Source organism: Schistocerca nitens, chromosome 9 (genome assembly GCF_023898315.1).
Source record: "Schistocerca nitens isolate TAMUIC-IGC-003100 chromosome 9, iqSchNite1.1, whole genome shotgun sequence".
Lineage (NCBI taxonomy): Eukaryota > Metazoa > Arthropoda > Insecta > Orthoptera > Acrididae > Schistocerca > Schistocerca nitens.
In genome coordinates, this window is record NC_064622.1 from 217617460 (window position 1) to 217630619 (window position 13160).

At 41.2% G+C, this 13160-nt stretch overlaps 1 protein-coding gene across 1 annotated transcript in view; it reads left to right on the forward strand.

Annotated features, from left to right (window-relative positions):
- LOC126203851 (small G protein signaling modulator 1-like) overlaps positions 1-13160 on the forward strand; it is a 353457-nt gene that overhangs the window by 242022 nt on the left and 98275 nt on the right. The window contains exon 20 of the mRNA XM_049938226.1: positions 8633-8725. Within this exon, the coding sequence (XP_049794183.1) occupies positions 8633-8725 (93 nt within the window). The remainder of the gene's footprint in view (positions 1-8632; positions 8726-13160) is intronic.

Genomic DNA, 13160 nt, shown 5'->3' on the forward strand with positions numbered 1-13160 from the left:
AAGGCAGTGTGGATGCAATTATTTTCACTCTTGGATATTCAAAAGTGTAGTCATGATCGGTCCCATGGTGTCTAATGGTGGATCACAAGTCACACAGAAAAAACATTTGTTTTGATTTGTTTTAACATTTTGAAGCTGAGGGGGGTTCTTGTCCTGGATTTTGACAGGTGATGAAACCTGGGTTCACCATTTTGAGCCCAAAACAAAATGACAGTTGATGGAATGGTGCCATTCCCACTCCCCACAGGAGAAAAAATTCAAAGCAACTGCTTCCACCTGTAAGGTCATGATCATCATGTTCTGGGACTGTGAAGGTGTGATTCTCATTGATCTGATGCCAAGAGGCGGTATCATTACTGCAGAATCATATGTCAACACATTAACAAAACTCAACATGCACTTCTGGTGACTTTGGTGCCACAGAAACCCAGGAGACGTTTTGCTGCAACACGATAACACTCATCCCCACACAAAACTGAGGACTGTTGAGCACATCACAAAACAGCATTTTACAATGTTACTCCATCCACCCTACAGCTCTGACCTAGCTGCCTCGGACTTCTACTTGTTTGGACCATTAAAGGATGCCATTTGTGGAAGGCATTTTGAGGTCGATGAGGAGGTGATTAACACAGTGAAGCACTGGCTCCACCACCAGTATAAGGATTGCTACCAACAGGGCATACGCATCCTTGTTTCGCACTGAAGGAAGGCCGTAGAACAGGATGGAGATAACATGGAAAAAGAGTGTGTGTAGAGAAAACACCATTCTTCCATGTGTGTAATTCTAATTATGTTCAGTAAAGAACTGTTGAAGAAAAAAAATGCAATGTATTCACTTAGCATTTCACTCGTATTAACTTATGCACAATGTTTTAGTATAATCTCTTTCTTGCATATTACCCTGCCTTCCACCTTTAAGCTCTCAGGTTTTCAAATTTCATCCGGTGCAGTCCCCAACAATCAGTATTTCCTTCTCATCCCGTCCGGTAAGTATCTCCTGACATGGGGTTCTGGGTGACTTTTCTGAACTGTACCCCTTTCTCTAAGCCTCTCCAGTCCTTTTCCTTCACCCCTCTTCCTTCCCCTTTCACTCTTCTGCCAGAAGAAGGAGCCACTGGCCCTGAAAGCTTGTAAAAGTTAAACCCTTTTGTGTGTGTGTGTGTGTGTGTGTGTGTGTGTGTGTGTGTGTGTGTTCCCTTGCTGTTACTGGGTGAGTAGATTTTTTATCTATCTATTTATATTATTTTATCAATAACTGTTTATTTTTGTTGTTGTATTAGCCAAAATGGCCATCATTCCATCTTACGTAACCCTCTTGTCTGTCTTTGTCGTTGCCTATCTTGTTGAAACTATTGTCTTTTTTCTACCTTTTGTGCTATTATTCTGATCATTTATTTATCTGTACTACCCTGATTAATCAATACTTTGCCACTACAACTTTTCTGGTACCAGTTTATGTGCATGTAAATGGGCCCAATATTATTTGCAAATTTGCATGTAAGAATTCCACCACTATTTAAAATTTGCTTACAGTTCACTACACTGCAGGATATTCTCCCAATCATTTCTCGCTGATTTATTATCAGATTTGACAGCTATTTTCTTTCCTACCCTCCACTTACCCCATTTATATGCAATTCTTTCACATTTTTGTTCATCTCCTGTGACTTTCTCTTTTCATTGGCCAGTTTTTAAATTTTGTCTCTTTTCATGACTTTGCCTATCGTGGGGTGTTTTTTTTTTGGTCAATCATCTTTTCAGATCATATAGACCACTCTTGTGGTGAGAACTTCTCACACACTCATTGTCTCTTGTTAACCATTGTCTGTTCTCATTATTTTCATGTGAATTTTTCTGATTTTTCCGATTTTTTCCCCGTTTCTCTTCTATTTTTTTATCTTTTTCCACCCTCTGCCCCTTGATTTTGCTACTCCCACCATTTCTAATACTCCAAATCGTCCTCTCTTGCCATGATGAATCCCATCACATATTACATCTGTTATTTTTGAAAACATGCATTTGCACAATCAAAATTAAGGTCCCACATTCTTTTTCTTGAAACCTGATGTCCCTTGGAGTTACTTCCAAAGGCCTAACATTGTAAATCCCTGTTTCTGGATGTAATCCTACTCTACAGATTAAAATACAGCAATATCTTGCACTTACCCAACTAATCTGTGATCTACATGCCTCATCTGTCAGTTTCCATTCCACAAGACCTCTCTCCTTCTACAAAATCCTGCAGTTATGTTTGACCGAGCGAGGTGGCGCAGTGGTTAGACACTGGACTCACATTCGGGAGGACGACGGTTCAATCCTGCGTCCGGCCATCCTGATTTAGGTTTTCCGTGATTTCCCTAAATCGCTCCAGGCAAATGCCGGGATGGTTCCTTTCAAAGGGCACAGCCGACTTCCTTCCCCGTCCTTCCCAAATCCGATGAGACCGATGACCTCGCTGTCTGGTCTACTTCCCCAAACAACCCAACCCAACCCCTGCAGTTATGTTTCCTTTGAATGGTATCATCCACTGAGCCCACTTCAGACTGCAACAACGTGTCAGACTTCACCTCAAAAACCTATTCCACCTCATCTTAAACTACCTCGATACTGGTGTTTCCCTTCCTGCCCTCTGCAACTCCCCAAACAGCCACACCATCAGCCACCACTCCTCTACTACAGACTGAGCATGGCCAACCTTCTTAACATCCCACAGCCTTCACCACTGCCTACCAGACCTGTAATAACCCATAATCATAAGAACCAGTCACAACAGTGCAGTGTTCTCAACCTCTCATCCAAAACACTATCCCCCATGAATTATCTGTATTATCCAAGGGTCTCACTTTCAGCCCTAAACCTGCATTTAACCATGCTGCTTTGATGAAGGACGTACATGTAATGTCAACTGGAAACATCACTTTGCAACCCAGTCCCAAAACCTTTCCGACAGCAAACCTTGAAGAGTTCCGACTATGATCCCAACTTGATCCACCACCTCTGCCTCAGAATCATCCTGTACAAGCCTTCCAAGAATTCCTCACATCAGTATTGCTTCCCAACTTTCCTCAGGTCACTACAACATGACCTTAACCTGTCCTATACAGAACTCCAGGCTGTACATTCCCTAAAAGCTGGTGACTCCATCGTTATCCTCCCAGCAGACAAAGGATATACCACTGTGTTACTTAGCTGACAGAAGTATATTAGTGAAGGCCTACACTAGCTGTTTGACACCTCTACTTACAGCATCTGCCATCAATATCCCATTCCTGTGATTTGAACAGACCTGCAGTCCCTCCTAAAATCTTCAGGCCTCTTACACCTCAAACCATAGAACTTCTTACCCCACCCAAACCATGCACCCCCACCTTTTACCTTAGTGCTAAGATCCACAAACCCAATCATCCTGGCCATCCTATAGTTGCTGGCTTCAAAGCAGTTGATCAATACCTGCAAAGACTTCCGTCCTATATTAAAGATACCAACCATTTCCTGTATCGTCTGAAATCCATGCCCATCCCACTCTCAAAACATGCCTTGCTTGTCATCATTGATGCCATTTCGTGGGATGATAAGCCTTCAGCCCCTCGTTTGTTTTAGATACATTGATAATATCTTTGCCGTGTGGCCTCATGGTGAGGCTGATATGTTAAAATTCCTTGAGTCTCTAAATAGGTTCTCCCAGTTAAATTTCACGTGGTCCTATTCCAAATCCTATGCCACTGTGCTTGATATTGATCTCATCCTCACCAAAGGCCAGCTACACACTTCCATCTACACAAACCTACTGACAAACAACAGTACTTACATTTTGACAGTTTCCGTCCTTTCCATGTCAAACATTCCCTCTCATATAGCCTTGGCATTTGAGGCAAACGTATTTGTTTAGATGCAGACTCTTTACAGCAATAAACCACCTCCACTCTCACTTCAGCCTTCACTAGACGTAATCATCCCAACAGCCTACTTCAAAAGTGGATTTCCTGGGCTATCACAACCAATTCTGGTACTGCTGATCCCTCCAAAAATACAACTGCAGAGCACACCACTTGTCACCCTGTATTACCCTGCTCTTGACTGTATCAATCAGCTACTTCGACAAAGCTATGACCCTATGATTTTTCTGCACCCATCTCCCCACCCTATGCCTCCCACCCCTGTGACCATCCCTGCTGCAAGACTTGCTCTATGCACCCTCCTACCACCACCTATTCCAGCCCCGTAACTGGCAAAACATATATCGTCAAAGAGAGTGTCACCTGTGAAACAACACGTCATATACCAGCTGTTATGTAAATACTTTTCAGCATTTTACGACGGCATGACTACCACCCAGTTACCAGTCAGGCTGAATGATCAGGGGCAGAGAGTGCATACAGGCAGCACACAATATCCTGTTACAGAGCATGCTGTACAACATGACTGTCATGACCTTGGTGCCTGTTTAATCACAAGCACCATCTGGATTCTTCCCCCAGACAGCAGTTTCTCAGAACTCCTCAGGTGGGAACTAACACTGCAACATGTCCTTGTTTTTCGCCACCCACCTGGTCTTACTTTACATTAATTCCTTCTGTTTGAGCATTTATTCACAGTAACTATTCCTTTCTTCACTCCATTTTAGTTTTCTACATCTTTCATTTTCTGACTTGTCTATTTTTTGCCATCCCCCATTCCACCTCTGTTACACACAATGCGCTTAGCTTTTCACTCTTATTAACTTGTGCGTGATGTTTTAGTAGTAATCTGTGTCCTGTATTTTACCCTGTCTTCCACCTTTAAGTTCTAAGGTTTTCTAATCTCATCCAGTGAAGTCCCCAACAATCTTTCTTTGCTTCTATCCCATCCAGTACTAAAAATCAACTTAGACAAAATATCAATGAAGTCATAGAAGCTGTTGATGCATTTTTATATCTTGGTCAGTGGAATACAACAGTTGATTGGACAACAAATAAAACAAACAGAGGGTTAAAAAATGTTCTTAAGCCCTTTTGCTAAATTAAATAGTTTTCTGAACTAAGCTTCCAATCTGTGTGAAAAAGAAATGTTACAATCAATGTTTACTTCCATTTATGGTTTGTGGCAGGTGGTATTGACTTCCACCATGAAAACAATTAAATACTCGATTTCTCAGAGAGCTATAGCTAGATGCATGTAGGGAATTGCTAATAAAAACTAAAATAGAAACAAATGTATGAGGGTAGTCTGTAGTGGAAGACGTAACTATTATTGTCATGAAGTTGTAATGATGATACACAGTCTGAAAACTAGTTGCTAGGTGGGTCAAAGAATACTTTACTAGATTACAGGAGGTATAAAAAGAACGATGTGGCAGTCTAATGGAAGATGCATTTGCAACTTGGTGTGCATAAGGCTGAAGACTGTAAACTATGTAAAAGCCTAGAGGATGATTTTATCTAGCAGTAGGCATCAAATGGTTGATGAGTATAGAGGCTCAGGAGAATATGAATGATTGAATGCAATAATACAGTGAAATAATAATAAGGAAAGAGTCAGAAATAATTGATGTCTCTCTTCATAACGATAGAAACTTATCCATAAGATTAAAAGTCTCTTACAAATAACCAGAACAATTAGAAATGGAAACAAGAAACTAAGAGTACAGTGGAAACTCGATTAACCATCATCTTCGGGACCGTGGTCATGACGGTTGAGCGAATAGACGGATAACAGAAACACTGTATTCCTCCAAAACATAACCTCAATCAATTATTTTATGTATAGACACATATCACTCTCACAGTAATATAATAATATTTTGGAGCAAAAACAAATTAAACACGATTGTAATAGCAAATAAAACTATTTATTACATGATAAAAGCATCCTTACAGTAGCTACAAAAGTTGCAAAATACGTAATGTACAGTACTATAAACTTACAGGTGAAATAGTTTATCTAGCTTGGAAATAGTCAGTCAATTTCTTCTGCCTTTTTGATGTTCGATCTTTCACCGCGGCAATATTTCGTATTTTTCGGAGCAGTAGTGCCTGCGTTGCATTAGCCTCTTCTTGACTTTCAAATCATTCTGTACACTTGGACAGCATTGTTTCGGCCTCTGAATGGCTAATAGTTTGTTTTTCTTCATGGTTTGAACACTCGTCTTCATCAGCCCCTTCTTCTTCTTTGGTGGCACTTACACTGGCAACAATTTCGTCATCACTCAAAATTCGAACCCCCCCCCCGTCCACTTTGTCACACTCTAACCACTCTGATACTTCTTCTGACGTCAAATGTGTGCTGATTTGTAAATTATTGCACAAATTGACCATCTCGTCAACTGTCACACACTCAGGTTCCTCCGATTCTTCACCTCTAGGTTGAGGCCAAAGTTTATTCCAGCCGTTCTTGAGATTTCACACTGACAAATCACTCCATGCACTGGCAAAATTTAAAATGGCATCTTTAATACTGTAAGATCTCTGAAACTGTTTTGCAGATGTTGATTCATCAGATGAGAGCAAACTTTCGATGATTCCCTGATCCATGGGCTGTATAAGTGAAGTTGTGTTTGCTGGAAGGAAGAGACATGTTATGTTGCTGTCATCACTTTTCATTTCACAAGTAGGGTGCATTGGGGCATTATCTAACAGCAATAGCGCTTTCTGTGGCAACTTTTTTTCAGCCAAATGTGCTCTAACTTGAGGTACAAATTGTTTGTGAAACCAGTCAGAAAAAATTGATTAATCCATTCAAGCAATCTTCTGGCCGTAGTATTGTGCAGGGAGGGCATTCAAATTCAAATTCTTGAATGCTCGACGTTTTCTTGATTTCCCAATCACAAGTAGGGGTAGCCTGTGATTGCCGGTCGCATTTGCGCAAACCATAGCAGTGATGCGATCTTTTTGTACTTCGAAACCTGGAGCAGCTTTTTCAGAGTGTGATGCTATTGTCTTTTATGGTAAAACCTTCCAATGAAGCCCAGTATCATCACAATTGTAAACTTGCTCCCTAACAAGATTCAATTCAGCCATTTTTTCTATAAATTGTTCCCGGAACTCAGCAATTACAGAGCTATCCGCACTGAGTATTTCTCCACTGATATCAAGTTGGCGAATGCCATGACGAAATTTAAACTTGTCGAGTCATCCGATACTTGCTTTAAAAGATGAGTCACCATCAAGTTTGTTGTTCATTTCAACAGCCTTGGCCATTATTATAGGCCCTGAAAGTGGAATCCCCTGACTTCTTGCTTGTATAAACTATCGGTGCATTGCAGTGTCCAAATCATCATATTTTGCAGGTTTCATTGTCCTTCTTGTTCGCACATATACATCCATGCTCTGCATTGTTGACACATGTTGTTCTATTTTATCAGCATCACGTTTTATATCATTAACTGTTGTTCTTCCAATACCATAAATCAGCGCTACACTTGTCGCAGTTTCGCCCTTTCTTAAGCGTTTTATAATTTCAAGTTTTTGATTAAGTCCTAAAACAACACGTTTATGTTTTTCAGACATTTTATCAAGTCACTGTATCACACACACCTGCACTAAATACGGTAGTGTAAAATATTAGTCAATAAAGCTTATTCGAGTGGAAAACACGTAACACGGCACAGCCTGCTAGATACACTGCAACAATTACAGTCTTCTCGCCACAACTGGAAACCAATCCAGCGGTGATTGTTGACTCACAAGTGAGACAAAGACAAGAAAAGGGGGATATGTGTTAGCACGTCAACTGAAGGTCATATTTTATGTACCATTCTACGGCGGGCGGGTACATTCACTTCCCACTAAAATAGAGTAAATAAACAAAGCGAACACGTCACTGCACCTTAGAGCATTCTGTTATTACACTATTATTATGCTGTAATGCAGTGACGGTTATCAGAAACTGACGGTTATCAGAAACTGACGGTTATCAGAAACTGACAGTTATCAGAAACTGACGGTTATCAGAAACTGACGGTTTAAAGAGTGACGGTTAATCGAGTTTTTACTGTAATTAGAACACACACACACACACACACACACACACACACACACACACACACATACTGGTGTCAAGTCTTATGAAAATAGTCATGGCAACCATAGCAAATGAAAGGTATGCAAATATTGATCACAAACATATATAAACAGCAACTCAGTGCTGAATTTGGTTAAAGCTAAATGACCCATCTATCCCCATTCCCACTCCTACCTGACATATGCATTTCAGTTAATCAGGTAGTAGAGAAAATAATATAGTGCCATGTCCACATGTAATAATCATTTTAAGCAGGTAGTAGACAAAATAATATAGTGCCATGTTCACATGTGCTCACCTTCTAGTAGATCATCACTTTGGTCTTTTCACATCTCTTTGCTTGGTCCGTCTACCAATAAGTTGTCAGGCTGTATGCCCAGCGTATCTTATCTGTGCTATTCATAAAATTAAAGGAAACAATAGGTCTGTTGCATCCTCCATAAAAGGAAAAAATTTCATAATTTCTAATAATGGTAGTCATGATCTAAAATTATCCTTGCAATTTGCCATTGACATGTCAACAATTTTTGTTTTTGACACTTCAGAATAATATAGAAACTTATGAAGTTGTTTTACAACACAGTTTTCATGTGACTCAGATATTTCAGGTAATTTTGGATTATGTTTTCAGCAAAGACGGCAGCACAATCTGGAGCTGTCATTGTGACAACGAATCCATCACTTGACAGTGGCACACATTCAGATCCTCTAGCCGATGACATGGGTAAGCTAACTTTCCGTTTGAAAACTGACGTATCATACATATTGCATTGTAAACCACTAAAATGTAAAACCTTCTCTTACATAAATAACAAAATGTACAGTTTTTGGAAATGACATAGCATTATTTCTGATTAACATCAATTTACTGAAATTTCTTATTTTGTGCCAACACAAATAGCTGATCATCATCTTATGGTGGCCTGAATTGCTCTATTTTTTATATGGATTTTCATGAAGTTCTAAGCCCTGTCAATGACAAGGTTTTTTTCACAAAGTGTTAAAAGAAATAAATTTTTGTAATTTCTTTACTTCTATCTCAGTATGTGACCCATAGCTAACCAGGGTAAGCTTACAGTTGGTCGTATTGTCTAAGTAGAGCTTCTGTCTTTTCTTATTTGTGTTCCACTGGTGTTGCCCATCCTCTGCTGAGTGTATAATGTACATTTACTCATATTTTATGCAATTGGGCCATATCATGCACGTTTTCTTGCAATATTTCTGTAACAAATAAATATCATTTCTCTGCATTATGGATCTTGCTTACTTATTTTTATTAATTTCACACTAAACCGTGTGCCATATTTCTTAGTTGTAATTTACTCTGTGTGAAAACTTCTGCTTCAAGTGATGTAAACTACAGTTTGACAAATGTAAATGTTAATTCTTTCAATTAGTTTTCTAAATGTGATTGTGAATCATGAGTTCATGAAGAATATTAGTATTTGATATGAACTGACCTATGTGATATTTTTTCTGTATTCTTTTCATATCACAAGTGGTCATCTTTAACTCTATATTTATTTTTCCCAAATATCACAGAATTGTTTTTGTAAAGTGTTAATTGATCTGAATTTATGTGTATTCCCAGTGGCTTTCCCCACACTCATGCCACCATTGACAATCAAGAATACACACAAGAAAGAGAAATCTCATCTGATATAACTTGCTGCACTCAACACTAGTGAAACTTCTGTACAAGTACCAGCCAAGAAATGACAACTGGGCTCTGCCTTTAACTGTTCCAAAACCTAGGTGTAGAGTTTTAAATATATGTTTATCGGCGATACCTGGAATTTTGTTTGTTTGTTTGTTTGTTTGTTTGTTTGTTTGTGAAGATAAGTACAGCCTACCATTGAATCTCCATGCAATTGTATGCAGCTATTAAATTTATCTCTTCTTAAAACAACACTTTGGTGAATGTTTTTTCCATTATCTGAATACTCACACTTCACAGCCAAACAACTGTTGCTTCAGTTAGAAGCTGGTGAGCCTCAAGCAGTTGCAGGTGTAGACAGGGCACAACAAACTTTCAGCAGCAAATTGAAAAGTAAGAATGTAGGGAAATCAGTAAAGAGAAAGAAAGTGTTGTTGTTAGGTAGTTCCCATGGAAGAGGTGTTGGCCAACTTTTGCAGGATGAACTAGGATCAGAATACCAGGTCACCAATTTTTTTAAACCTAGTGCTGGTCTGGAGCAGGTGACAGAGGATTTAGGATCACTTTGCAAAGATTTCACTAAGGAAGACACCGTGGTTATAGTGGGTGGGGCAGGTAACAGTATTGACAGAGATCCTGGGTACAGTATAGAGTGTGACCTGGCAAAGATTGCATCAGCATCGAAGCATACTAGTGTTGAGTTTGTATCTGTTCCTGGGTGCCATGACCGACCTCATTTGAACTCTCCTGTCAATAGAGTTAATTTGGAGCTGGAACGGCTGCTCATGTCAGGTGTGGGGTCACACATTGGTGTGGTTCATGTTGATTCTCTCAGTAGGTGGGATTATACTAGGCATGGCCTTCACCTCAACAGGAAGGGGAAGGGTAAATTGGCTGGGGAAATAGCAGGAAAGTTAAAGGGGGGAGGCACTGTCATGAGTGGTAAAATACCAGTGGTTATAGGATTCAGAAAAGACCCTTTTTTAGGGTAGGGAGGACAGAAAGAAAGCAAATTTTAAGAGAGGTTAGAACTGAGACAAACCTTCAGTTTGAGAAAGAAATCAAAAAAACATAATTCCAGCTTATTACATCAGCATAAACAGCCATTGGTTAAGAATTTTCAACTGTCAGCAGATACACTCCTGGAAATTGAAATAAGAACACCGTGAATTCATTGTCCCAGGAAGGGGAAACTTTATTGACACATTCCTGGGGTCAGATACATCACATGATCACACTGACAGAACCACTGGCACATAGACACAGGCAACAGAGCATGCACAATGTCGGCACTAGTACAGTGTATATCCACCTTTCGCAGCAATGCAGGCTGCTATTCTCCCATGGAGACGATCGTAGAGATGCTGGATGTAGTCCTGTGGAACGGCTTGCCATGCCATTTCCACCTGGCGCCTCAGTTGGACCAGCGTTCGTGCTGGACGTGCAGACCGCGTGAGACGACGCTTCATCCAGTCCCAAACATGCTCAATGGGGGACAGATCCGGAGATCTTGCTGGCCAGGGTAGTTGACTTACACCTTCTAGAGCACGTTGGGTGGCACGGGATACATGCGGACGTGCATTGTCCTGTTGGAACAGCAAGTTCCCTTGCCGGTCTAGGAATGGTAGAACGATGGGTTCGATGACGGTTTGGATGTACCGTGCACTATTCAGTGTCCCCTCGACGATCACCAGTGGTGTACGGCCAGTGTAGGAGATCGCTCCCCACACCATGATGCCGGGTGTTGGCCCTGTGTGCCTCGGTCGTATGCAGTCCTGATTGTGGCGCTCACCTGCACGGCGCCAAACACGCATACGACCATCATTGGCACCAAGGCAGAAGCGACTCTCATCGCTGAAGACGACACGTCTCCATTCATCCCTCCATTCACGCCTGTCGCGACACCACTGGAGGCGGGCTGCACGATGTTGGGGCGTGAGCGGAAGACGGCCTAACGGTGTGCGGGACCGTAGCCCAGCTTCATGGAGACGGTTGCGAATGGTCCTCGCCGATACCCCAGGAGCACCAGTGTCCCTAATTTGCTGGGAAGTGGCGGTGCGGTCCCCTACGGCACTGCGTAGGATCCTACGGTCTTGGCGTGCATCCGTGCGTCGCTGCGGTCCGGTCCCAGGTCGACGGGCACGTGCACCTTCCGCCGACCACTGGCGACAACATCGATGTACTGTGGAGACCTCACGCCCCACGTGTTGAGCAATTCGGCGGTACGTCCACCCGGCCTCCCGCATGCCCACTATACGCCCTCGCTCAAAGTCCGTCAACTGCACATACGGTTCACGTCCACGCTGTCGCGGCATGCTACCAGTGTTAAAGACTGCGGTGGAGCTCCGTATGCCACGGCAAACTGGCTGACACTGACGGCGGCGGTGCACAAATGCTGCGCAGCTAGCGCCATTCGACGGCCAACACCGCGTTTCCTGGTGTGTCCGCTGTGCCGTGCGTGTGATCATTGCTTGTACAGCCCTCTCGCAGTGTCCGGAGCAAGTATGGTGGGTCTGACACACCGGTGTCAATGTGTTCTTTTTTCCATTTCCAGGAGTGTATTTTAACTCCACCCAATTTTAACTCAGTCAATGAGAAATGTCAGCTATCTTTATTGCATCAAAATATTCGAGGACTGAGAAATAAAATTAATGAATTAACTATCTGCATAGATGAATTAGAGTCTTCAAACCCAGCTGACATAATCTGCCTCTCTGAACATCATGTGACCACTGGTATAGAACTTTTAAGTGTTACAGGGTTTAGGTTAGCATCTCACTTTTGTAGATCAGAAATGGAGAAAGGAGGAGTTGCCACATTCATCAGGAACTGTCATAAATTTAAGAACATAGACATTCATAAATTTTGCCTAGAACAGCATATGGAAGCATGTGCAACAGAATTAGAATTTCACAAAAAATCCTTCATAATATTAAGTGTATATCGAGCACCTGCAGGTAACTTTAATCTGTTTGTCAACCACCTTGAAGCTGTACTGGCCCATTTAACAACCAAAAACAAAGAAATAGTGGTTGCTGGTGATTTCAATGTAGATTTCCTTAAAGACTCTCCCAATAAGAACTGATTTGAGTTAGTAACACTATCATTCAACTTAATTCCCACTGTAAAGTTCCCCACTAGGATAGCCACTTGCTCACAAACAGCCATTGATAATATATTTATAGAAAAGACCAATGAACAAAATTATATTACAGAACCAATAGTCAATGGCCTCTCAGACCATGACATGCAGTTCCTTCTGTTAAATGTTAATACTGAACAGGATATAAAATCTGTTAAATCTGAGCTCAAGAGGGTAATCAGTAAGCCAAAAATTGATTATTTTAGGACACTCCTCAGAGACATTCACTGGACTGATGTTTACAGTGCTCATGGCATGAATGAAAAATATAACATTTTTGCTAATAAAGTGCTTACCTTATTCGAACACTGCTTTCCCCCAAAACTTACCAAGGTTAGAGCAAAGTCTACAAAGAAGCCA